This window comes from Octodon degus, unplaced genomic scaffold, assembly GCF_000260255.1.
Source record: "Octodon degus isolate 3935 unplaced genomic scaffold, OctDeg1.0 scaffold00084, whole genome shotgun sequence".
NCBI lineage: Eukaryota > Metazoa > Chordata > Mammalia > Rodentia > Octodontidae > Octodon > Octodon degus.
Genome location: NW_004524660.1, coordinates 2,491,560 through 2,517,770, shown reverse-complemented (window position 1 = coordinate 2,517,770; position 26,211 = coordinate 2,491,560). Strand labels below are relative to the sequence as shown.

Below are 26,211 nucleotides of genomic sequence, written 5' to 3'. Positions count from 1 at the left end.
AAGTAGGTGCCTTAGACCACTAAGCCATCTCTCCAGCCCTCTTTAAATGGATCTTAAGATAATTGGGCAGACTATAATTATGTGTATATATCTTCCAGATTTCTCAGTTGTATTATCTTACAGTGGTATATCTTATGATTTTTTTTTAAATGTATTTGGTACAGGGTCCTACTGTGCAGCTTGGACTCGTAGTGATCCTCCTGTTTTCAGCCTCCCTGGCCCTGGGATTTCAGGCATGCACCACCATACCCGCTCTCAGTGGCCAGCTCAGTGCGCCCCAGGGTAGGGCTGGCGCTGCATGTGGCACTGGGGATTGAATCCCAGTCCCGGCACTTGCCTAAATAGGCGCTTATGTTAAGATTTTTAAAATTTCAATCTCAGAATTCGTTTTTCCTTTTCTTCAAATGCTGGGGACAGCCTGTTGTTGTCATCAGTCTATGCTTAGAGTTCTAAAACTCTGAGATTTTACAATTTTATGGGGAAGCTCCTTCAGCTCTGCCTGAATTTGGACTTCGGGTTGAGAGCCATACTGTGCTGATCAGCCTTCCATAGCTCTTAGCAAAATGTCTAATGAGCTCACAAAGAGGAAAGATCTATCTGGGCTCACACATTTTTGGAAACTTCAGTCCATGGGGGATTTGCTCTACTGCATTTGGGCCTGTGGTAAGCAAGTAAATGATGGTGAGAGTGTGGTAGAGAAAGCTGCTAGCCTGCTGGTGGCCAGGAAACAAAAATAGAAGATGGGGACGGGGCTGGCGAGATGGCTCAGTGGTCTAAAGCACCTACTTGGAACAAGCTTGGCAAAGCACAGGGACTGCAGTTCGATCCCCCAGCACCACATGCCAGCCAGCCCCGCCCCCTGGTGGGCTGAGCTGGCCACACACACACACACACATAAATAAAAATTTGAAAAAAAAAAAGAAGAAGAAGATGGGGAGATGGGGAGGGGAAGGATTTCCACTGCTCTCCTGGATGACATGCTCAGTAACCTGGGGCTTCTTAGTGGGCCCCCCCACCCCACCCCCAGTACCAGGGATCGAACTTGGGACCTTGTACTTGCTGGGCAGGTGCTTTTGCTGCTGAGCTATATCCCTGGCCCTGCCCCTGCCCCTCCCCTTTTGTGTCTTTTTGAGACAGAGTTTCTTTATGCAGTTCAGGCTGGCCTTAAGCTCACTTTATAGTCCAGGCTGGCCTCAGAATCGCAGAATCCTGCCTCAGCCCCCATCCCTAAAAGGTAACTCCAGCCATCTGGAGTGCTAGGACAAGGACCAAAAGTCTTTTAACATGTGAGGGCTTTAGGGACAATTATCCAAATCATAGCAAGTACCAAGGAGCCATGATCAAGGAATATCTTGAGTGTGTTTCTTCAATACATTCTTTGCTTCTCTATTTTTAGGCAGATTTCGGGCAGATAACTTGAACAAGCTGAAAAACTTATGCAGCAAGACAATTGGAGAGAAGATGAAGGTAAGAGAACTGAGTAACAGGCTGGGAGCTAGAGCAGAGGTTCTTTTTATGTATTTGGTTGTTACAGGATTTCACCATGCAACTTGGACTCGTGGTAATCCTCCTGCTTTCAGCCTCCCCAGCGCTGGGATTACAGTCCTGCACCAGCAGGTCCAGACTCTGGCTGACTCAGCCATCCTCGGGGCGGGGCTGACTGGCATGTGGTGCCAGGTATTGAACCGTGGTCCCTGTGCTTTGCTTAAGCAGGTGCTTTAGTCCATTGAGCTATCTCGCCGGCCCCATAGACCAGAGGTTCTTGGTCTGGTTCTTGGCCAATATTCACTGAGGTCGTAACTCAACATCTAACCTGTGTGATGCTCGGTTTCTTGTTAGGGGGAGAAATTATTTTAAAAAGCAAGGGAGGCAGGTAACTGGAAAGTGTCTTCTGTTTCTTTTTCTTTTTTCGCAGAAGCAGAGATTGAACTCAGGCCCTTACGCTTGCCAGGGAAGCACTTACTCCATTGAGCCATCTCCCTAGCCCCATCTTCTGTTTTAATAAGATTCCTGCTACGCTGGCATTCACTTGCTCTTTTTTTTTTTTTTTTTTTTGTATTGGGGGGCAGCTCAGCCCACCAGGGGGCGGGGCTGGCTGGCATGTGGTGCTGGGGGATTGAACCGCCGTCCTTGTGCTTAGCTAAACTTGTTCTAAGTAGGTGCTTTAGACCACTGAGCCATCTCACCAGCCCTCACTTGCTCTTTTGTTCTTACTAATAGGAATTTTAATTCCACCAAGTCATCCTTTTCATTTTTTTCTTGAGTTCAACCTATGCTACCAGGAAGGGATTTTTTTTTTGACAGACTTCATAATTTTTGCCCCATTATTGTCCTGTTTCTTCTAAAAAAAAAGCAGATTCATAATCTGTGCAGCTCAGACTCATATGATCCTCCTGTCTCAGTCTCCCCAGCGCTAGGATTATAGGTCTGCACCACCATGCCTGGTTTTGGTGGCTGGCACAGCATATGGTACCGGAAATAGAATTCTGGTGTTTGTGCTTGCCAGGCAGGTGCTTAGACCGCTGAGCTATCTCTCCAGCCCTGTAGCTTGTGTCTTGCCTTGGCCTCCTGTTAGCTGCATGACATTTATCTATTTATTTATTATGAATTTATTGTTGATACAGAGTCTACACAGCTCAGACTCTTGGACTTGTAGTGATCCTCCTATCTCTGCCTCCCCAGTGCTGGGATTACAGGAGTGCGCAACCAAACCCAGCTTCAGTGACCCCCACAGCACTCCTGGGGCTCCAGTCCCCACCTAGCATACTGCCTACTTGGGGATCAAACCCGGGACCATGGGCTTGCCAGGCGGGTGATTAGACTGCTGAGCTGTCTCCCCAGGCCAGCTGTGTGACTTTTAAACAAGTTAACCTCAGTTTCCTCACTTGCAAAATGGCTGCGCATTAACCTGTAGAATGAGATTGTTAAAAAAGTAAATTTCTTTTAAATGTCAACTTGGCACAGTGCTCAGAACATTATGGTTGCTCAACCCTTGTGCTGTTCAGTGGCTGGCAAAAAAGGATCCAAACTTCCTGATGTTTAAAAAATATTAAATTTCAGCTCAGCTTTTGCTTTGGTATCCAAAGTAGTTGTTGGTTTTAATCTTTCTTCAAAAAATACCTCTTGGCCCTTAGGCACTAGTCCAAAAAGCACATTAAAGATGTGTGCGGTGGCCTAGGCTGTAATTGCAGCGCTCAGGGATGCTGAGGCAAGAGGGTCACTAGCAGGGCCCAACCTAGGCACCTTGGAGGGGCCCTGTCTCACAGTGAAAAGCTGAAAAAGACTGGGCTGTAGCCCTAGCCCAGTGCGCAGGTCAGCGCTGCAAGCAAGAAAGAGAAAGCAAAAAACACGGGAATGCGCTCTGCCACCTCGGCCCCTTCAGATGAGTCTGGAAACTGATGCCAAAAATTGTGAAATTTGGAAACTAGAATCAATAAAAAAGTATGACAGAAAGATAACCGGGGCTTCAAGCACTTTGTTTTCATGATAGTCTACACCCTTCTCTTGGACAGGTTTTTGTTCTTACAGTTTGAGGACTGAACACAGGGCCTTTGCCCTGAACTTTACCTTCAGCCCCTTTTTTTGAGTCTTGCGGGGTATCAGGTTTGCCTCGAGCTCACTGTGAAGGCTCCACCCCCTAGTGTTGGCATTACTGGTACCACACACAACTCCCAGTCCTTTCTAATTTTTTGTCTTTTTATTTATCTATTTTGCCACATGGTCTTGCTATGTAGTTGAGGCCGGCTTTAACTCACTGAGTGGCGAGGGCTGGCCTCAAACTCATGGCTCTTCTCGTGCTTCAGCTGCCCAATGCTGGGACTACAGGTGTGTGCCCAACTGCTAATTTTTTTATTCGGAGACAGAATCTTACCAGATTGCCCAATCTGTGATCAAACTTGTGACCCTCCTGCCTTAGCCTCTCAAATGACTGGGATTATTGGTATGCACCATTGTGCCAGCTCTTTGACAATTTTTGTTTTACAATTCTTTTTAATGAATGAATTTTATTTTAGCAAATTTATAGATGCACATAGCGTTCTTTGCTCATTGTCCGACCCGCCCACCGTCTTGCCTCACGCTGCCCCCTAGTTTCACATTGCAGGGTGGTTCTGTGGGTTTTGAGCTGTGTGTGGTTGTCTTCCTCATGGTGCTCAATCATTTGCAGGTCAGAGACCCTGTAGCTTGCTGATTCCCACGTGTACCCCTGCCCAGATACTCTCTGGGGCCTGCGTGCAGTCAGTCTCAGCTGGCAGGTGTTTTGTAGCAATAAATTGGGAGAAGTGTTTTCCTTTGCGATAGGGCTCTTAGGCCCAACTTTCCTGCTGGCCATTAGGTCCTTTTTACTCTTGTTCGTTGTAGCAGCGCCTTAATTTGCATAGCACTGGTAAGTGTTCATAAGTACTTCTTCATTTTTTTTTTTTCATTTTTTTTTTACATTTATTTATTTATTATGTGTGTGTGTGTGTGTGTGTGTGTGTGTGGCCAGCTCAGCCCACCAGGGGGCGGGGCCGGCTGGCATGTGGTGCTGGGGGATTGAACTGCGGTCCCTGTGGTTTGCTAAGCTTGTTCCAAGTAGGTTCTTTAGACCACTGAGCCATCTCACCAGCCCAGTACTTCTTCATTTTGGATTTGATCTTTGCTGCCGGCCTGGAGTGTAGGTGTTACATTTATTTTTTTATCAGTCTTATTTAAAAAGTGGGAGAATAGATTTAGGATATTAAGTATCTTTTGTGTGTGTGTGTGGCTGGCTCAGCCCACCTGGGGGCGGGGCTGGCACAGCATGTGGTGCTGGGGATCTAACCGAGGTCCCTGCAGGGTTGCCCAAGTTTGCCCAAACAGGTGCTTTAGACCACTGTAGGTCATTAAGGAAAGTCCCTACAATCAGCAACTGAGTCAGTCGCACAGCCAGACCTTAAACTCAGAACTTGGATCTGCTGCCTCAGAGACTTCAGGTAGCACCCGCTGCTACCATACGCGCCACCTGTCTCTATAACCATTACACCCGCGCGTGGGGTACCCACCTGTGACCCCAGTATACTGCAGCACTATGGAGGCTGAAGCAGGATTGCGAATTCAGGGCCAACCTGGGCACTGGAATCAGGAAGGCTGGTAAAGCATAGGGGGAAGGCTGGGCCCCGGCCATGCACACGGCATCGACTGCTCAGCTGTGGATCTGGTTTTCATTCACCTGTTGCCGTGGCTTTCGTACTCCCGTCAGTCTGTTCATTTGCCCTCAGAGCCCGAGTGCTGGGTTTGTTCCTAGGGAGCAAGCACAAGGATGCCCCCTCAGCGCTGCTCGCGGCCCTCTTGCCGCTGTGGCCCCGGAGCATTTCCAGCACATCCTCCTGTGAGCTCCATGGTTTTTCCATGACCAGGGAAAGCCGTACTTTTCTTGGTCTTGATGTCAGCTCCCTCAGTCCTGCAGATTAATGGACTTGTCTGGGCACAAAGCTAGGAGCTCGCAGAAGAAGGACTTGAAACGTGGCCTCCAGGCCCGCAGTGCACTCAGTTTTCTCCTGTCGCATTACCCTTGGCTGTGTGACCTCTGGTGTTTAGTTTATGTGTTGATTTGGTGTGGGCTTATTAAAGCTCTGCCAGAGGGGCTTTTTTCATTTAATCAAGTTCAGGTTTTTCCTTCCTGCAGAAAAAAGAGCCAGTGGGAGATGACGAGTCTGTTCCCGAGGACGTGTTAGATTTCGACGCCCTCACTGCGGACGCTTTAGCGGTAAGTCACCGTCTCTGTCTAGGTTGGCATCACTGCCCTCTTGTCTTTAATCCTGGGCCGCAGTGTACCCTGCTCCACACAGCACTGCGCAGCCCGCGCAGTCCCTAGCACTGTGGCAGCGCTCTGTCTTGAGTACTGATTAGAAGCACACGAACAGACGGAGTGGGAAGACCAAGGGTAGGAAGAAAGGGAAGAAGAGCTGAACCATGTTTGGCTCTGGTAACTCCATTTTCCACTCTATTCACAAAGTAGAAACATTTCTGAATTCATGGAGATTCAGTAAATATTCACTGTAGTGTGCTTAGAGTAGGAATTTTCAAGTGTTTTCATCACTAAACCTTTCTTAAAGCTAAGAATTTAAACAAAGTCGCTATTCTCAGAGTCCTGCTTTGGGGCCCTGCTCCTGTCTAGCCCGGCCTGCTAAGGTTCCTCCAAGAAATCAGAGCATGCTGGGAGCGTCTGCAGTGAGGTACACAGAATGAGCTCGAGACAGGGTGTCTGGCACCTAATGAGTTACCTTCCCAGAGAACACAAACGTGTGCGGAATGAAAGTTAGATTGGTTCAGTCAGGAAAATCCAGGGTACAGATTAGGTAATGTTCTCTTACAGAAATATATACTGTTAGCATAGTTTTTACAGGCCAGAGATACAGCTCAGTGTACAGCACGCAGCTGGCAAGCGCAAGGTCATGAGTTCGATTCCCAGTACCAAATATTAAAAAATGAGGGGGCCAGGGAGATGACTGAGTAGAGGCAAGCGCAAGGGTCTGAGTTCAATCTCTGGTTCCGCCAAAAAAAAAAAGAAAAAGAAAAGAAAAGGCTTCTGCTGTGAGAACAGTTGTCACTGGAGGACTGCGGAGTTAGGGTACCAGTAATTTATCCCTGCACTGCCCTTGACTTGCACGTCCTGGGTCTGAGAGCAGCCTGTGCCTTTGTAGAACCTGAAAGTCTCACAAATTAAAAAAGTCCGACTCCTCATTGATGAAGCCATCCTGAAGTGTGACGCAGAGCGGTTAAAGCTGGAGGCAGAGCGGTTTGAGAATCTTCGAGAGATTGGGAACCTGCTGCACCCCTCTGTGCCCATCAGTAATGACGAGGTAGGCGCAGTGCCTCGCAGGAGGACCCTTCCTTGGCTGTCTGGGGTGGCAGGCTGTGTGACACTGGTACTGTGTATCGGGCCGCTCTTTGTACTTCCTCTGCCACCAATTGAGCAGTCTGGGAGTCAGATCCTTGCCTGATTGGGAAGTAGCAGAGACAGCAGGTAGGAGGAGACTGCTGGCACAGAAATCTTGTAAATGGGGCTGCTGTCCTCCACAGCCTGTTGCCCCTGGTAGCAGCGAGTCCTGTGGGAGGGATCTGCTAAATCATCCTAACCCCTCACCCACACCCAGTTGGGAAGCTGCAGGTTGAAGGGAAATCTGCATGATAAAAGTTCCCTGCAAGGCGGGCGCTTCCCCAACACAAAGCTGCTTGGAGCCCAGTCTTTTGTTCCCCGACACCCGGGCGAGGCAGGGCCCATCTGTGCCTCTTTCATTCATTCCCTGGTGAATGTTAAACTCACTACAGGCTGGGGTGTGCGGGAGGCCAGGGAGCCGGAGCTGACTAGGAGGTCAGGGCCCGAGCCCACTTCGTGTGGCCCTGAGACCAATAAGGGCCTTGAAAAATAATCTACATTCTCCCCTGTACCCCGGGCAATACCGATTGTCTGGGCCAGTTGTCCCAGTGCAGGATTTTTAAGGAGTCATTTAAAAGGGTAACAAAACAAAACAAAGCCGGGTTGACTAACATGGATCTCCCAGAAAATCCTGATTCCCACTTCCATGGCTAGAATGGCTTCTAGACTGTTTCTCAGTTGACTAGCAAATTCCCTTCACTAGTTACTGTATGCAGTAACCAAAATGTAGCATTGATTTAAGCAGTGGCTGAGTTGTTCTTGGGTGGAGTTTGGAAAAGAGGAGGTTATAGAATTAGGAGATCATGTATCTGGTGGTCTTATTTCTTTAGGATGCAGACAACAAAGTAGAAAGGATTTGGGGTGACTGCACAGTCAGGAAGAAGTACTCTCACGTGGACCTGGTAGTGATGGTCGATGGCTTTGAAGGCGAAAAGGGGGCCATAGTGGCTGGGAGTCGCGGGTACTTCCTGAAGGTAAGAGCTGGGGCCCTGTGGAGTGAAGAAGGAACTGAGAAACAGTTGGAGAAAATCATAATCATATTTAAAAGGCCCAGAAATCCACCACTTGTACTGGCAGCTTGTCTGTAAATACGTAGCAATTAGACACAATTGTCTCAGTATGGGAGAGAGTGCTTATCTGGATTCCGAGGAACAAAAGCCACTCAGTGATCCTCTGCTATGAGTGTGTTTTGCTGTCTGAATCTGAACAGTCTCTGCCTTTGAGGGAAAGTCAGACAAACAACAGAGTCGCAACCCAGTGCAACAATCCTGTGGTTTGAGCAGCTCGGGGTACTTAGAGAAGAGGCAGATGGAGGCCACACGCCCATGCTGGCATCTAGAGGTGCAAGGAATGATTTTAGAAATAGTGTGCTCTTAAGCATCTCCACCTAGGAATTAGCTTAGGGCAACTCGTCTGTGAGTTCTGGGTGAATTCATTTCCCTTACTGCGGTTTCTTCAAGGTAATTCTCTGATTTGCCTGTGATCCCAACACTCGGGAGTCTGATGCAGGATAGCCGCCGTTTCGAGGCCAGCCCAGGCTATGTAGTGAGTCCAAGGCCAGCATGAACTGCATAAGTGAGACCCTGGTCAGAATTTAGCAAACACAAAAAGATAATTCTCTGGCCAAGGTGCCTGGTGACACACTTCAGGGCTTTGTACTGTTAAGAACGAAGTTCCTGGCAGTTTGGTTCTTCGAGGCATGCAGTGTGTCCCTCACAGAAGTGCCCAGGTGCCCCTGGTGTGAGTTTTAGCAGATGAGTGGGACGATGACAGGGCCGACAGTGCTGTCCTCTGTCCTTCAGGGGGTTCTGGTGTTCCTGGAACAAGCGCTCATCCAGTTTGCCCTTCGCACCCTGGCAAGTCGAAACTATGTTCCCATTTACACCCCCTTCTTCATGCGGAAGGAGGTCATGCAGGAAGTGGCTCAGCTCAGCCAGTTTGATGAAGAACTTTATAAGGTGAGTAGTCTGGGCGGAGTGGTGGACCAATGTCTTAATTGGGAAGCTTCAAGGACTGGGGATTTGGAGGGCCGGGGAGATGGCTCAGTGGAATAGCGCTTCCCTGGCAAGCGCAAGAGCCTGAGTTCAATCCCCGGTTCCGCCAAAAATAAATAAATAAGACCAAGGACTGGGGATTTGGCTCAGCGGTAGAACGCTTGCCTAGCAAGCTGGAAGCCCTGGGTTTGGTGCCCAGCACCAAAAACAAACCTACCCTGAAAAATAATTCAACCAAAAAAAATAGAGAAATTGGGAAGCTTCACTTCAGAGACACAGAGCAGTGTAGCCAACAGCTTTCTGCCATAGTGGAAGTGTTCTATAGCTGTAGCTAGCGAGTATTTAAGTCAGCCCAGTATGGCTGAGGAGCAGATTTGTCGTGTACACAGCCACATACAACTGGTGCCGCCTGTTAGACGCGGTTGCGGGGCATTTTCATCTCCCTGTATGGTACATATAACTGCGCACACCTTGTCGCCAGGTGTCTGTTGGGTGCTTGGACAAAAGGCAGTGCTCAGTGTGACACCAGCCTCGGAGCCCCCTTGCGTGTCCTCCCCCTGCTGACTGGAGACTGGAAGCTTCCACAGGGCAAGATGTCCTCACGTGGGATGGCGTGACTTCCAGCTTGTGGCTCCTCACCAACTATGACCATCTTAAGGAACCAGAGTCCTCACATTGAGATTAGGCAGGCTGTCATACTAATCAGCTTACCATGGCACTGTAGTCTGTCCAGCACTCAGAATTGCCAGAGCTGAGCTTGGTGGCACATGGCTATAATCCCAGCACTTTGGGAGGCTGAGACAGGAAGACTTCAAGTTCAAGCCCAGCCTGAACAACTCAGCAGTTCAATGAGACCCTGACTCAAAAGAAGGAAGAAAGGACTGGAGATGTAGCTCAGTGCAAAGACCCTGGGTTCATTTCCTAGTAATGCAAATGAAAATTTTTTCTCGAATGTTCTGCTAAATAAAATTTTTTTAAAAAAAGAAAAGTAACCTAAAAAAAATTGCTATGAGCTGTCCATTATGGCAAATCTGCCTCTCACTTGTCCCTTTTCTTTATAACTTACTCCTTCGGAAGTGAAAGTTCTGTTCTTATTAGCAAGTGCAGTTAGGGTCATCTGGTTTATAGTTGGCTGCCTAATGTTACGTAAAATCAGTATAGCTGTGGATTGGCAGCCGTCCCTCTGTTGAAATACAGCCAACTTCATCCCACCTAGACTCCGCCCCACCTCAACCCCCATTCTAAACATTGAACCCAGGGCTCCTCCCCTGAGGGCGAGCACCTCACAGTGAGCTCTCTCATCCCCCCACCCCATGCTGTGCCTTTTATGTCCATTACTTTCTTCAGCTGAACACATATATTATCTGTTTGTTTGTTCATTTATTTATATTTTGTGGTACTGGAGATTGAACTTATATGTATTTTATCACTTAGCTATATACCTCAGCCTCTTTAAAAGTGTTTACTTTAGTCAGAACCTTACCAAGTTGTTTAGGCTGGCCTTGAACTTGCAGTCCTACATCATCCTCTCAAGTGCTGGGTTACAGACATATACTACCATGCCCAGTACCATGATTAAATCTTTAAGGATTAGTACCGCTAGACTAAGTGCCAAGAAAGCAGAGACTTTTGCCCAGCATGCCAAAAAGACTTGCCACTTAGTAAATGCCTTATAAATCAACCTAGGCTTCTTGCCCATCTGTCAGCATGAATCATTTATTGTGTGTGTGTATGTTTGTATAATCTGTAGACATATGTATATATAGACTATATGTAATATATATAGATGGATCAATCTGTGTATCTATCCCTAAGTACTAGGAGGTAACCCAGGGCCTGTATGCTGAGCTGTCTCTTCAGCCCTTTAGCCTTTTTGTTGCCCTTTTTTTTTTTTTTTTTTTTTTGCATTTTAGGGAAGGGTCTATAGGGTGTTCAGGGTCTTACTTCTAGATCAGACTCTAGTAATTCTCCTGTTTACAGCCTCCTGAGAGCTGGGATTATAGGTGCACTACCACGCCCAGTCTCAACTGCTGTCTCAGCATGCCCCAGGGGCAGGACCAGCACAGCAGGCCTGGGGATCGAACCCCCTTCCCCTATGCTTTAATCTGCTAAACTATTTGGCCAGCACTTAGTTTTTTTTGTTTTGTTTTTTTTTTTTTGTTCCTCGAACGCCTTCAGGGCACTTTTGGCCAGCGGGCGAGTTGTGAGGTTCGAACTCCAGCAACCTGAGGCTGACAGCTTTGTGGAAGCAGCCACTTAAAGGCCTGAGCTAGGGCCAGGCCCCCCAGCACTTAGTTTTTTGAGACTTAGCTACGTAGCTGAGTTTCCCAGGCAAGACTTGAACTTGTGACCCTTCTGTTTTAGCCTCCCAGAGTTCTGGGATTATACGCTGTAAAATGGATCTCCATAATTTGTATGTCTTTGATCTCTGTCATAGCAGAGACCCCATAGCAGACATAACTGTTCCTTCCCCGCCCTTCACGTCCTTCCTGCAGTTTGTTGAGCAGGCTGTGTCCTCCCTCAGTCTTGCCTAGCATAGGCCTCTCCTACAGGTGATTGGCAAAGGCAGTGAAAAGTCTGATGACAACTCCTATGATGAGAAGTACCTGATTGCTACCTCAGAGCAGCCCATTGCCGCTCTGCACCGGGATGAATGGCTGCGGCCAGAAGACCTGCCCATCAAGTATGCTGGCCTGTCCACCTGCTTTCGCCAGGAAGTGGGCTCCCATGGCCGCGACACCCGTGGCATCTTTCGAGTCCATCAGTTTGAGAAGGTGAGTAGAAGGTTGTAGAGGAGGGAGCAGGAGCCTTCATCCCACTGTCCACAAGGTCTCAGGAGAGACGACAACGTGTTCTCAGGCCCAGCCTGGCTCTGTACGGCTCTCCCTCTCATCCCAGCACTGTTTTCTGGGGGGAGGACCTGTGAGCTCATGATAAAGTGGCTTTGAGTGCAGACTGTAGCCACCCTGCCCGAGCACCAGCGCTGACGCCACCAAGTGGCTAGAGACCACTTGCCCCTGTCTCTAACCGTGGGCAAGCTGCTTAACCTCTTCTGTTCTCTTCCTACCTCTATAAACAGAGAGCAGTGGTCTCGCCCTCACTAGGCCAACTGAGTGGACTAAGGCAGTCTGCTGTGTAAATCACTTCGTACAATTGCTGGCGAGGACAGAGTCCATGGTGGTGCTGTCAGGCTGGTGGCCTCATTATTGCAGGCCAGTCTCTTGGCACACAAATCCCTCTTGCTGGGGCCTAGAGACAGGTCTTCCTGGCCAGGCTGTCTCTACCTCAGCTCTGCGATTTGTTCACTGCACCACTGTCCCTGTCTCCTTGGGCCCTCGTCTGCAGATCGAGCAGTTTGTGTATGCGTCGCCTCACGACAACAAGTCATGGGAGATGTTTGAGGAGATGATCGCCACCGCAGAGGAGTTCTACCAGGCTCTGGGGATCCCGTACCACATCGTGAATATCGTCTCGGGTAGGGCATCCCTTGGCACCCCTTCCTGCCTCTACAGACCCTGCCTTCAGCAGCTGCGCCACCACACAGAACTCGAGAGCCAGCTCACGGCCCAGCTCCTGGACCTGCCCCACCCTTGCCACCAGGCTACTGGGTGATGAGAAGAGCAAACACCACCCACTGCTGGGACAGGATGTGAAGAGTTCTGTGGTTTGTGGGAGGTTGGCTTTCGGGGCTGTTGCCCTCCTTCCTGAGTCCTGGGGTTTTCTTTTCAGGTTCTTTGAATCATGCTGCCAGTAAGAAGCTCGACCTGGAGGCCTGGTTTCCAGGCTCAGGAGCTTTCCGGGAGTTAGTCTCCTGTTCCAACTGTACAGATTACCAGGCTCGCCGCCTCCGTATCCGATATGGACAGACCAAGAAGATGATGGACAAGGTAGATGGCCCCTGCTGAGGTGGGTGTGGGGCCTTTGTCACAGCACACGCCTGTCCTGTCCTGGGCTCTTTCTTGGCCCTGGGGGCACAGGAGTCCTCAGCATCTTGAGAAAATCTAGAGATGACTTCTGCATTGGACTGGGCTCTCTTAGAGCCTGAGCTGGCCCTATTCTACAAGGTGACTCTAGCTTTTCTTCTTGACTTTGTTTACCTTAACTCCAGAGAAAAAAATGGTTTCTGTTTACACAGAGCAACTTGGTGGCAGGGTCTTCCCTGTTTTCGCCCAAGGAGGTCAGGCTTACACTCATCTTTCGGGCCCAGACTTCAAGCCCTGATCTGAGTTTCGCTTGTCACGGTTAAGAGCAGTGACCGCAGGGGTATTTTCTTCCTTCATGCAAGCTCTCCTGGAATAGCAGGACTTACCATATTTCACTCAGGCCGACATGTGGAATCCATCTGGATTAACCAATTAGCCTAAAGAGAATTCAGGTTTAAAAAAAATCGGGCCTGGGGCTGGTGAGATGGCTCAGTGGTCTAAAGCACCTACTTAGAACAAGCTCAGCAAAGCACAGGGACCGCGGTTCAATCCCCCAGCACCACATGCTAGCCAGCCCGCCCCTGGTGGGCTGAGCCGGCCACACACACACATACATACATACATAAATAAATAAAATTTAAAAAAAAAAAATCGGGCCTGGGCTGGTGAGATGGCTCAGTGGTCTAAAGCACCTACTTAGAACAAGCTTGGCAAAGCACAGGAACCGCAGTTCAATCCCCCAGCACCACATGCCAGCCAGCCCCGCCCCCTGGTGGGCTGAGCTGGCCACACACACACACACACACACACACACACATAAATTTAAAAAAAAAATTGGGCGGAGGAGATGGCTCAGTAGAATAAGCGCTTGCCTGGTAAGCATAGGGCCTGAGTTCAATACCCGGTTCCGCAAAAAAAAAATTGGCAGTGTGCTGGTGCTCACCTATAATCCCAGCACTTGGGAGGCTGAGGCAGGAGGATCACTACCAGGTCAAGGCCAGCCTGATTTGCATAATGAGATCCTGTCTTAAAAAAGGTAGTCATTTTGATACGGATATTTATAGTTGGGAGATTTTATAAAGTGGATGGTTCCCAGTCATCGGATCAGCAGAGGGCTGACTTTTAACTTCCCTCTGGTATCTTCTCTTCCCAGGTGGAATTTGTCCACATGCTCAATGCTACGATGTGTGCCACTACCCGGACCATCTGTGCCATCTTGGAGAACTATCAGACAGAGAAGGGCATCCTCGTGCCTGAGAAACTGAAGGAGTTCATGCCTCCAGGTACCACTCCCAGCTCTGCTTCTGCTGTTTTCGTGCTTCTGTAACAGGCCCCTTTCAGAAGGTATGTTTCTTCTGTCAGCCCGGGCGCATGAGAACCCTGTTCGAGTAACTCTGCCTGTTCTCGGGTCCTGGGCCTTGCTGGGCCTGGTGAGAAAGAAACCAGTGCAGGGGTGATACCGTCATTCTGCGAGGCCTCAGACTCAGGAGGAAAGATGGGCCCAAACCAGTTCCTAGTATGGGTGGCCCTTTGTTCAAAGGGGCCATTGTCTTAACTTCTCCCCTGAGGTCCTTGGGCTTTGAGTGTCTGAGAAATGACAGGTCACTTGGCTGGCTCTTCCTCCCAGGGCTCCAAGAGCTGATCCCCTTTGTGAAGCCGGCACCCATTGACCAGGAGCCATCAAAGAAGCAGAAGAAGCAGCACGAGGGCAGCAAGAAGAAAGCGGCAGCAAGGGATGTCACCTTGGAAAGCCAGCTGCAGAGCATGGAGGTCACCGAGGCCTGAACTCTCCTTCCTTGCAGTCTGCTGGGCTTCGTTTCTGTCTGCGGGGACTCGGAGGCCGTCCAGAGCAGGCTGGCCACGCACTGACCCATCACCCTGCCCATCTGACTGCATCGCTCGCAGGAACCGTCCGCTGGGCACGGCACATGTCCCTGTCTCCTCGCATGGGCATGGGGTCCACCATGATGACTGATGAAACCGTGTAATAAAGCATCTGGGGAGGGCTCCACACTCTTGTCGTGTCCTTGAGGCTCACACCTGCCTCTGACACTGCTCTTGGGGCCACACTCCTGCCCTGTGTCCCAGCTAAGGCTCTAAGCAAGTCAGAGCCTCTCGGCCAGTGGGTGCGGCCAGGGTACGTGAGTCGTAACACAGGGCAAGTGAAACTTGGAGCCTTAGACAAGCTGGCAGGACTAGATCCCCCTTGAATTCTCTCCTGCCTGAAAGAGGTGGGCATAGCTTGGAGAACAGCAGAACGCTAAGGCTTCCTGGCTGTGTTCCCCAGGAAAGGCTCCGTGAGGGGGTGGGCCACTGCAAGGCCTTACAGTAGGTGGGACTTGTCTCAATCCAGTAGAGCCCAAAGCTTCAAGACCAGGGTCGGTGCCTGACACCTGGCACGTGATCGCCCCTTGCTGCAGCTCCAAGAGCTCCAGGTAACTGGCAGGGCAGAAGGGCGCAGGCAGCATTCAGTCCTTCCCGGGAGCGCCGCTGTTGCCCCAGTGACCATGTCCTGTTCCCTGGGAGGATGCTGCCTGGTCTCCTCCTTGGCTTGCTGCCTTTCATCTGAGTGTGCACCCTTCGACTCTAATGACAGCTTCTGTTAGTCTAAGGCTTCTCTCCTGGCAGGGTAACATACTTCCTCCGGGCAATCCCTTTTATCTTTTCAATGATCCCTGAAGGTAGGGTGGGGACCTGATTAGACCTGTTCCATTATGGAATGCAGAAAGAGGGGAGATGGGACAGTGGCCAGGTTGAAGTCCTGGCTCCCCAGTGCTGCTTTGTGTTTGTCGTTAGAGGCTAGCAGCTCACCTCAGCTTCCTTAGTTCCTCAGTAAGGACTTCCCTAGACCTGCTAGAGCTGGTACTAACGAAAGAGGCCAGTTTTCTGCTGGGAGCGGATCCTACTCATTTTGCACTCAGTTACCCAATCAAAACTGGGGAAACCAGCAGGGTGACCCATGGTGGCTCTTGCCTTCCCTGTGGTGCCAACTGGGGACCCACAAGCAGCCTCTAGCACTCAGCTCTCAGATAACAAAGCCAGAGTAAGTGGGCTGAAGAGCAAGCAGTTCCAGCTTGTAATTCAGAAGGACAAGTTCACGTTCCTAGAGTTTCAGCTGTTTGAAGAAAACTGGCTTACAGAGCGCAGGAGGCTGGTTTTGCGCCACCCCCCTCCACTGGTGGAGGCCACTGGAGACTGGCAAGAGTCTTCTCTGTTCGCCCTGGCCTTGAGGTCTCCGCAGCTTGTCCGCAACTCCTCAGCTCTTTGGCGCCTTGTGCTTGTGACCTTCCTATAGCAGGAAGCCTTGCCTTTCTGCAGGCCCTGGAGAGGTCTTGGGGGCCAGAAGCTGGGGGCTCAGTTCCTTGGGTACCTGGACCTGGCTCTTCCCCTCCCCCCCCAGCTGGCCAGCCTCACCTGGTAGGTAATTCACTGCAGTTGGCTGCCTTTGGAGCCTGGGTGCTACATCTTTTTTTTTTTTTTTGAACCAGGGATTGAACTCAGGCCCTTGTGCTTGCCAGGCAAGTGCTTATTCTACTGAGCCATCTACATCTTTATACCATGGCCGCCTCCCATTGCGCCTCTATGCTCCTGTGTCAGCTGTGCCCGTCTGCCCTGTGCCACTCCTATGTGAACCCCTGCCTGGCTAGGGTTTGTTTGTTGGCACGACGTACACACCCTGCTCCCTGAAACCAGAGGGATGCCACAGTGACATGGCTGAGGCTCCTTGCAGGTGGGCTGGGCAAGGTGGCACATGCTTATGATCCCAGCTACTCAGGAGGGTCAGAAGTTGGAGGCCAGCCTGGGTGACTTAGCGAGCCCCTGTCTCAAAAAATAAAGGCTGGGTCTGTAGCTTGGGAGCCACACCTGTGGATTCAATCCCTGGTACCGCAAAAGAAAAGAAAAACTCCCCATTGGTAGGTGGGCATGCACTCATTAATTGAGTGTTGACCCTGTGCCAGGCACCACTGGGAGCACAATTTACAACCCAGGAAAGAATGGGCTACAGTCCCTGCTTTCAAAGAACTCCGTCTACTGGGAAAGGTGTGGTGCACCTTCCTCCTCCCACAGGCAGCGGCTGGGGCTGATGCAAACCTTGTTTCAGATGGGCTAACCCACCTGGAAGCCAGCGGCTGGCAGCCGACCCAAGGGTTTGCCTGCACCACCCTGGGCCGATGCCCTCATCTCTGGCAGCTTCACCTGCCCAATCCCCAACCTCAGCTACCGAGGTTACCTCAGCAAACAACCCCCAAAGGCCCGACAGTGAGTCAGAGCCCTGGGTCCCTCACAAACCCTAGGTTCCCACACCCAGGAATTCAGGGTCCAAGATGCAGTCTCCAGTCGCTACAGGCGAAAGAAGAAGCTAGGGACCCGGAGGCTGGCCTCTGCTACCAAGAGTTAGCTCGAAGCTGAGCTCCAAGAGACAAAGTCTGCCAACTATGGGGACCCAGAGTGAGGCTCACGCCTCCGTGAGTTCAGAGAGCTGTTCAGCTGAACGCTCCTAGACTGAACCTCTACTGGCTCTCCCTACTTGGCCTGCTTTTTCTCCCTGAAGCCCTTCCGGTTTACCCTGGGTCCTGGGAACACCTCTTCCCCAGCCCCCACACCTCCCACGGGGGCCTGGCATAGGCCTGGCTGCTCTCCCAGGATGCGTCTGACAGGCAGAGCGGGCCAGGCCCCAGAGAAATGTAGTGCAAGTCCGAGCCTGTGCTAGGATGAGGGGCCTGCCCCTGTTCCCGTCACCTGCCAGCATGGGGTTCCCTAACAACTCCCGGTAGTGTGTGTGGGGGGGGGGCATCCTTGCAGCCGCGACTGCAGCAGGCCCTGGATGGGTCGCTGCCTCTGACGTTGCCCTTTTAAGACACCCCCCCCCCGTGAGGGCACTGCGGGCGCTCTGGTCGCTGAGCCCTGCAAGGTGCAGCTCCTGCTCGGCCCGGGCGCCACATGTCCCTCTGCAGGCAGAGGTGGGGGTCCCAGCGACCTCCGAGGAAGGGTCCCTCTTTAGCTGCCCTAACTGCGCAGCGAGCGCTGCCGTTCTGCCGTTCGCAGCTCCTCCCCCGGCCCTGCTCAGGTTCGCGCTTCCAGCCTGCGCCGCAGACCCACTGTCAGCAATGGGCTGGGAAATTATTCTTACCGAGGTGTAAATTACTGACAAGCAAGTGTGGCCCTTCCGGGAGACGCGTTTGTAAACGCTGGAGAAAATAAAGGAAGCATTCCTCGCGTTGAAAACATTTGTCCATTCCCTCCATCCTAACTCAGAATGAAAAACAATTTGGGGGTTTGTTTTCACTCTTGTCTTCGTGTGCCGGCCGCCCACCCCACCCTGCCTTCTGCGGACCGGGAACCCAGCTCAGCGCGCCCAGGGACGCCCTCCTCCGTCTCCACCATCCCTTCCGGCCCTTTCTCTCGCGTCCGCGTGTGCTAGAGCAATCGGGCTCTGCGGGCTCCTCTGCGGGCATCTCTCCCTCCCCTCCCCCTGCAGTGTCCACCCCCGGAGGGAGGGGACACCCTGGGCCCGGGAGGAGGCTCCTTCAGTTGAGGCCGAGAAACTGGGACTGGGACTGGGAAAGGAGATGGCCCCTGGCCCGAAGGCTGGCTTCCTGGGCATTCGCCTCTCCCCTTTTCTTCGGGTGCTCTGCCGCTTCCCTGTACGGCCGATCTCACTGGTTTGAGCATCCTGGCCACCCCAGCAGGGACTCTGGGTGTCTCCACTAGGACCTCACCCCAGCACCTGAAGTCTGGGCCTTGTCTCTTCCCGACATGATTCGCCCCAAACCTACACGTGCAAGTCGCCGCGGACTCCTCATCCCCACGGGCCTGTGCAGCTCCTCTGAGGCTTCTGCGGTGGCATCTGCCCCGGACTCGCTCAGCCTCTCCTGGGGGCACAGCCTTGTGCTGCCAGAGTATCGAGGCCGCTGGATGGCTCCCCCGTGCCCTCCTCTCTGCAGAAACACGTAAAGGTTCCTCAGTTTCAAAGCCCACATTTCTTGGCCAGTGTCCATGTTCATCAGAACGTGGCCGATGCACTGGTCGGCTGGTGAGATTTGTGCTCTGCTGGTCCCCACCGCGTCGCTGAATCCGGCTGCCTGCCTGGTCCTGTCTCGCTGCACCATCACTTCCATGCACCATTCACGATTTGCTTGCTTTGCTCAATTTGCTCCCTGCGCTCCCCCTGTCTCCTGCTCACCTGGAATTCCTCCTCCCTCTCAAGGTGGTTCAGATACTGCCGCCTTTAAAAAGCCTTCCATAACTCCTCACACAGATAAAAGTATTAAGGCCCATCGCCAGCCACAGCAGCAGTTGTCTCGGTACTAGACTGGCTGCCCCTTGAGGCCCCACCTGGGCTCTCATCCTCTGTGTACCTCTCACACTTGGCCACCCAGCCCTGTGACAGAAGTACAGCTAGGGCTAGCAGGGGCTCCTTCCTTGGCTTGCTAGGACAGCCTTAACTGAGTTATTGCAGACGTTACTCTGGGATTTGCTGCTTGCAGCTCAGCCCCAGGGTCTTCGTCTTCCCCTCTGTTCAAGGACCAAAAACGTTCCCAGCTGGATCATAGGTGGATCGTATGTCACCAAGGAGTATGAAGCTTTTTAGGCTACTCGCTTGCACAGTGGGTTAACCTATCAGTGAGATGAGGCATCAGGGACATCTAAATTGCACCCAGAGAAAGTCTAACAGTTGGGACATCAGGCCTGCTACCCTTGGCAGCAGCTGGCACTGGGAATCCAGTTTAGGGTTCAAGGGAATGAGTTCAGAACCTCCTGTAGAACAGCCCAAAGACCCAGCTTCTCTTAGATGGAAGCTCCAGGTGTGTGAGGTCACCTGTTCACTCCTTTGTGCCATCTGTCCGCCCATCTATCTGTCCATCCATCCACCCATCCCTGTTACATACACTTATTTGAACAATACTTCCTATGTGCCAGGTTCCATGTGACTTGGTATTTGAGACACATTTGTTCTCCCCAGCCCTAGAGCTTACTGCCACTGGGTTAAACAGCTGTTAGCCAAGTAAATTAACGAGGACATACTCTATGTAATTACAAATTGCTATACATGAAGGAGGGGCAGAAAGACTACTATGTTCAACCACTGGAAGGAAGCCAGGGTGTCCAGAACAGAGCAAAGGGAGAGGAACAAGAAAAGGCTGGGCCACTCCATGTGAGGGCTGGACATCAGTATGAGAAACTTGGACTTGACCCAGAGTACTACAGAAAAAGCCCAGGCAGGGTCTTCAGAAAGGAAGCAACGTGCTCAGATGTAAGATTTCACAATGTTACTTTGTGAAGGACACCATTGGGGTTAACCCAGAATATAGCGCCTCAGCGGGATGACTAGCCTGGACTCAACAAGCGCCATCAAAGAAGAAAGGGAAGAAAAGAAAGAGCAGGACATATGACCTAATATAACACATAAACTTCTGGTTTGAACACAGGAGACAGAACATTGGGTTCCTTTGGATATTAGGCAATTCCAAGAATTGTCCTTCATGCTCCTGGCTACGGCAGTGGCCAAAGTCCTAGGGTCGTGGGAGCTCTGGGGCCCTGCCTCCCAGGGGCATAGGAAGCTGGCCCTTCATGTCCATGTCATTCTCTAGAGGCTGTAAGAGGGAAAGGAGAAAGCGTCAGTGTGTGCTGCCCTGGCTTATCCTGAACCTCCCAGCCAAGGAATCCCCCCTCTCCAGGGTCTCTGAAATGACTAGGACTGACAGGTGCTCAGTACTGCTGGCTTGGTGGACAAATTTTTATTTATTTATTTGGTACAGGGTCCTGCTGTGCAGCTTGGACTTGTAGTGATCCTTCTGTCTCAGCCTCTCCGGCCCTGGGATTACAGGCGTGCACCACCACGCCCGGTTTCAGTGGCCAGCATGGCGAGTCTGGGGTTCAGGGACCAGCACGGCATGTGGTACTGGGGTTAAAACCCTAGTCCTTGAGTGTGCCAGGCAGGCGCTTAGACCATCGAGCTACCTCCCCAGCCTGCTGGATGACTTTTCCATTTTTCTGAATGTTTAAAAATTTTCTAGGGGCTGGAGAGATGGCTCAGTGGTCTAAGGCACCTACTTAGAACAAGCTTGGCAAAGCATCAGGGACCGCGGTTCGATCCCCCAGCACCACATGCCAGCCAGCCCCGCCCCCTGGTGGGCTGAGCTGGCCACACACACACACCACACACACTTTCTCTCTCTCTCTCTCTCTCTCTCTCAAATAAATAAAAAAAAATAAAAATTTTCTAAATACAAAACATGGAAAGAGTTTTTATTATTGTTGTTGTTTCCAGTGCTGGGAATTGAGAGAGGGCCTTTCTGGCTGGGTGTGGTGGTGCAGACCTGTGATCCCAGTGCTTGGGAAGCTGAAAACAGGACGATCACTACAAGTCTGAGCTGTGTGGTAAGACCCTGTAGACCCTGTAAAAATACATTAAAGAAAAAGAAAAAGTGAAAAAAATCAAACAAAATGAAACCAAAAAAAAATGACATCAGAGGCCGGGGAGATGGCTCAGTAGAATAAGCGCTTCCCTGGCAGGCACAGGGCTTGAGTTCAATCCCTGGTTCCACATAATAATAATAATAATAATAATAATAATAATAATAATAATTAGATTCCCCCTCCACCCCAAGGAAGAGCAGTTTCTTTTGGCTGACAGTTTCAGAAATTGGGCCCTACTGCTTGGCCCTAGGGTGGGATGGAGGGAGCGCACCGCCGAAGACTGTTCATCCCTTAGTGGCCAGGAATCAAGACAGAGACAGAATATACAGATATCATTTTTAGAGGAATTGAAGCCGGGGACTCATACAGGCTAGGCAAGCACTCTACCACCAAGCTAATGTCACCACCTTATGTATTAGGTTTTTTTTTTTTCCTACAGTTTTATTGATAAACAGATAGCAATGAGACAGTTTCAAATCAAATCGGAAGTACAGTTTCAACAAATAATACACTGCATATATTCTTCTTAGTGGATTAGTTTTTATTTATTTATTTTTTATTTTTATTTTTATTTTTTTGCGGAACCGGGGATTGAACTCAGATCCTTGTGTTTGCCAGTCAAGCGCTTATCCTACTGAGCCATCTCCCCGGCCCCTTATGTGTTAGTTTTTAAAAAGTACCGACTCCCTAGGAAGACAACAATATGCAATGTATTAATTATCGTAACTGTCCTACTAACCTGTTTTCAAACTGTCTCATTGCTATTTCTTGCTCAATAAAATTCACATAAAAAAGTATGCACTCCAACATACAATGGTTTGGCTTGCACTTTTTCAGTTTCTACAATGGCTTGAACATGGAGTCATACAGCCATCGTATTTTCTCACTTTCACGACAATTTAATAAATTCCATGAAATACTCAACCTCATTATAAAACTGGCTCTGCGTTGGATGGTCCTGCAGAACTGAGGGCCAGCGCAAGCGCCCTGAGCTTGGTTAGGGTTGCCTGGGCTACTGCATGGCATTTTAGAGGTTAAGTGCAGTAAGTGCATTTTCCACTTATATATTTATTGTGAGTTTATCAGGACATAATCCCATTGTGAGTTGGGAAGAATCTGTATTTGGCTGCTGAGTGGAGACTTGTTTGGAGAGGGAACAATCTCAAGACGCCACAAAACTCTGAGGAAGATCCACCCAGAGCTGGAATTGGGCTGGGAGAGAAGAGGCCACCTGCTCAGCAACCCCTCCAGCTGTAAAGAAAGGAGGGCGCAGCATGCTGGGCCACAGGCAAGTGCCAGGAGGGAAGGCACTCACGCCTGCCTTGCTTCCTTTGCTGGGACCTGGTCCCTTTGCTCCACTGGGGATCCCAACAAGGCCAGGTTCTCTAGTCTTGGCTCTGTGCCCTTTTAAAGCAGAACTCAGGGCTGGGGAGATGGCTCAGTAGGATAAGCGCTTGACTGGCAAACGCAAGGATCTGAGTTCAATCCCCGGTTCCGCAAAAAAAAAAAAAAAAAAAAAAAAGCAGAACTCACTCTAGAAATGGGACTGGGTGCCTGCCGGTGCCACTCCCACCATTGTCTTCTGCCCTGCCTTCCATCAAAGGTCACCTTGCCCTGGCCTGTCAGCACCCTCCTTCGCCCCCCGCTGGCCCCCCAGCAGCCCATTGGCTTCAGAATCTCAGCCCACAGGGCTCTGCCCAAGCCGGAGTTCACTTGCTTCCTCCTGATGCCGGCCCTGTGTTCCCCTTCAGGGTGCTGGGCCTCGACAGATCCCCCAGGCTCGGCTCCAGGTATGGCGATGCTCACAGTTCCTTCTTTGCTTTCCCTCAGTGGGAGAGCACTGCTGCTGAGGAGCTGCGATCCTGGAGCCAGCCGGCTTGGCTTTAAATTGCAGTTGTGTAGTCCTGGAGAAGACACTTAACCTGGAAATTCAGTAATTTTACTGATGAATTCCTCTTGCCAGGAATGCTGCTCCTGACTCTAGAAAGCAGTTTCAGTCTTTAGGAAGTCTTCTGAGACCTCTGTCTCCATCCCTGTCCCTGTCTCTGTCTGTCTCTCTAGCTCAATTCCGTTAGCCTTTTCTGTCTCAGTTGTTCCTGGAGCATTTTGCCAAGCTCCCCATTTGGCTGAGGGCCAGAGCCACGCTGTACCCAAGGGAATGTTCACCGCAGGGCAGGCCTGGCCGACCCTTGGGAAGCGCTGGGAGTGAGCAAGGCCCGCGGAGCTGCAGGAGAACCCGGAGCCATCTTCGCAGGTCACTTTCCATTGCAGCCTCCAGTGCAGGGTAAATTCCTCTCATCAGACTCCAGGGCCTCCCACTGTTGGTTTTCTGTCAGGGAGGAGGAGGTCTCAGCTGGAAAGTCCCGAGGCTACTCCTTCCGCAGGGGGTCTCACCACCAGCAGGCTGCAGGACTCTAGGCGGCACAGATCAACTTGGAAGTTTCCTTTCCATTTCTGGGAGCCAGAAGTAGGAGGGAGAGTGCAGGAGGCTTCGGTTCTCATCCTGTGGCCCTAGGGTGAGGCCAGGAGGGGGTTAAGTGCTATTTGCTTGGGGATGAAGGGAAGAACCAGATTGAATGACTGCCTCAGCCAGAAGGGCCACTGCCCTGGAGGGGCTCTGGTGCTCACGTCTTCCTTGCCTGCCAACCCCTGCTTGGGTCCCAGAACCACATCCCATGGGCCAGCGCCAAGGCTGCCCCCGTCTGCCACCCGGAAGTCTCTAGCTACAAAGGGAGATGGATGAACAGGAAGCTGCAGCTTCTCCTTGCATTGGCTCAGGCCTTCATCAGAAAACGAGTCTCATTACCCAACCCCAATTCAAAGGATAATTAACAGATGGTATAATTTTCAAGCATTCCCAGCACTACATGGCTATTAGATGAATGCCCACGCAGCCCCTGGATAGATCCTCCCAAATCAGGCTGGGGAGCCCTGGGGGAGCTGCTTAAGCCACCCCTTCATCTCTGCTGCTGCCCTTGGCCTGTCCAGAAGAATGCTTCTCTTTGGCCAAAGGGCAGGGAAGGCCCCTGAGGGGATGGGGTGGGGGTCCTCCTGCTAGCTCTCTGTCTCCCTCACCCACCATTGCCTGGAGCAGCCCAACCCCTCTTAGAATTCCCTGGGGAGAAAGAAAAACTGGTTTCTCCCCCTTGGCATCACTAAGTGACACCTTGGGAGTTCTGCCTGGAGAAGGTAGGCCCCACCAGGGCTGAGGCTCCAGGACAGGGTTGGAAGGGAGCGCTCCATCCAGCACTGGGTCCTGCAGCTCCTCAAGACGTAGGGAGCAGCCAGGAATTTTGAGGCTGAGAGTGCCTAACCCCCACTGCATCCCAGGAGCACCACTCATCTACTTCAGGGTCTGCATCTAGCTTCGATATGACTGGGGAGAAGGCCAGGTGTGGTGGTGCACGCTTGTAGTCCCAGCCTTGGGAGGCCAGTATAGGAGGATCACAAATTCCAGGCCAGCCCGGCTACGAAGTGAGACCCTGTCTAAATTTTTAAAAGTCTACTGCTAAGTAAGCGTTTGAAAACCATTTCCTTTATTCAACCCTCTCATTTTATAAAACAGGAAATTGGCCAGAGTCACACAGCTGGAGTGTGGGGAGCAGGAGGAAAGCTGTGGCAGAGACCCCAGGCCTCCTTCCTACCAGCCGCCAGGGCCTGGGCTGCGAGAGGAGGCCCTTTCTGCATGGCCCACTGCCTCCCCTGTCTGGCTTTTTCTGTCTCTTAGTGGCTTCACTAGTGGCCCTAAGGGGAAAGTCCCATGGACCTGCTCTGTAATGGAATTCCAGAGCCAAGTGCTCGGGACAGGGACAGAAGGAAGGGGATAGGAGTTGACTGCTGGAGGCAAGGAAGGAACAGGCAAGAGGCCATCCTTCCAGAAAGAGACCGCACAGGTGGTGCTAGTCCACTTGGGTAGGACCCAGGAGAAGTGCCCTCACCCCTGCCCTGGCCTCCTTGCCCTCCTCTCTTAATCCTGGCCTTTTAACCCCGGGCCTTTGAACTGAGCTATGTCTTGAGACAAGGGTCTCACTAAGTCACTGAATGCCCAAAGCTGAGCTCAAATTTTTAGTCCTCGGGCCTCAGCTTCACAGTGTGTGCCACCTCTCCCAGCTCCACAGGGCTTGTAGATTTAGTATTATTAGCACATTTACTGCTTTGGGCCTCCCAGATTCCCTTCCTCTGCAAAGCTTAAGTGAGGTCAAGAGGAGGCTGGGACTGGGGCACGGTCGCATATGCAAACCAAGAACTCTAGGAGGCTGAGGCAGGAAGATTACAAATTCACCTGGACAATATCATTAGCTAGACTGGTCTCAAAATAAAAAATCAGGGGCTCAAGCGCAAGTTCCTGAGTTCAATCTCCGGTACCGCAAAAATAAAATAAAATAAAATAATAAAAAAGGGGCCAAAGATACACAGAGACCCTGGGTGTAATCTAACAACTGGACCCCAAAAGGCACCCTGGTCAAAGCACAAACTTGTGGAGTGGCGTGGAGCCTCAGGGCTTCTCCCTGTGGTGTCTCTCTGAAGTCTGAGGGAGGCCGTGTCAGGTGGGACTCAGTTTGCCCTAGGTTCTGTGGAGGGGACAGCCGTGAAGGCTCTTAGGCTTGCTATGACTGGGGACTGGGGATTCCTCTCTGAGAGTCCCTCAGAATGTTCTGGAAAAACACAGAACCTCACCACCCACCACCTTGATAATTTCTTGTCTGGCTCCCTGTTGACTGTCTCTTTCATAGCAGGGGTCCAGCCCCGGACAAGGCCCGCCTGGCGGACTAGAGTCAATACTCCTACCCGGCGGGAGTCGTAAAGCATCTGTGCGACAGGGCGCTGGGTGGGGCCCACCGCGCGGCGCCGCGGCGTTGCCGCTTTAAGGCGGCGGCCGCGAGAGCAGGTCTATGGTAATGAGCCGCCGCCGCCGCGCCGCGCCGCAGAGCTCGCCCGCCCGCCAGGAGGCGAGGGACCGCGGGGCGTGAGCGGG

General features: G+C 51.4%; 1 protein-coding gene across 1 annotated transcript in view; it reads left to right on the top strand.

The window, feature by feature from the left end:
* Sars (seryl-tRNA synthetase) overlaps window positions 1–14,852 on the top strand; it is a 23,264-nt gene extending 8,412 nt beyond the window's left edge. The window contains exons 2-11 of the mRNA XM_004636934.3: window positions 1,397–1,467; window positions 5,645–5,725; window positions 6,663–6,821; window positions 7,729–7,872; window positions 8,701–8,856; window positions 11,445–11,666; window positions 12,238–12,367; window positions 12,622–12,779; window positions 13,969–14,098; window positions 14,443–14,852. Of these exons, the coding sequence (XP_004636991.1) occupies window positions 1,397–1,467; window positions 5,645–5,725; window positions 6,663–6,821; window positions 7,729–7,872; window positions 8,701–8,856; window positions 11,445–11,666; window positions 12,238–12,367; window positions 12,622–12,779; window positions 13,969–14,098; window positions 14,443–14,600 (1,409 nt within the window). The 3' untranslated portion in view covers window positions 14,601–14,852. The remainder of the gene's footprint in view (window positions 1–1,396; window positions 1,468–5,644; window positions 5,726–6,662; window positions 6,822–7,728; window positions 7,873–8,700; window positions 8,857–11,444; window positions 11,667–12,237; window positions 12,368–12,621; window positions 12,780–13,968; window positions 14,099–14,442) is intronic.
* Window positions 14,853–26,211: the final 11,359 nt, after the last annotated feature.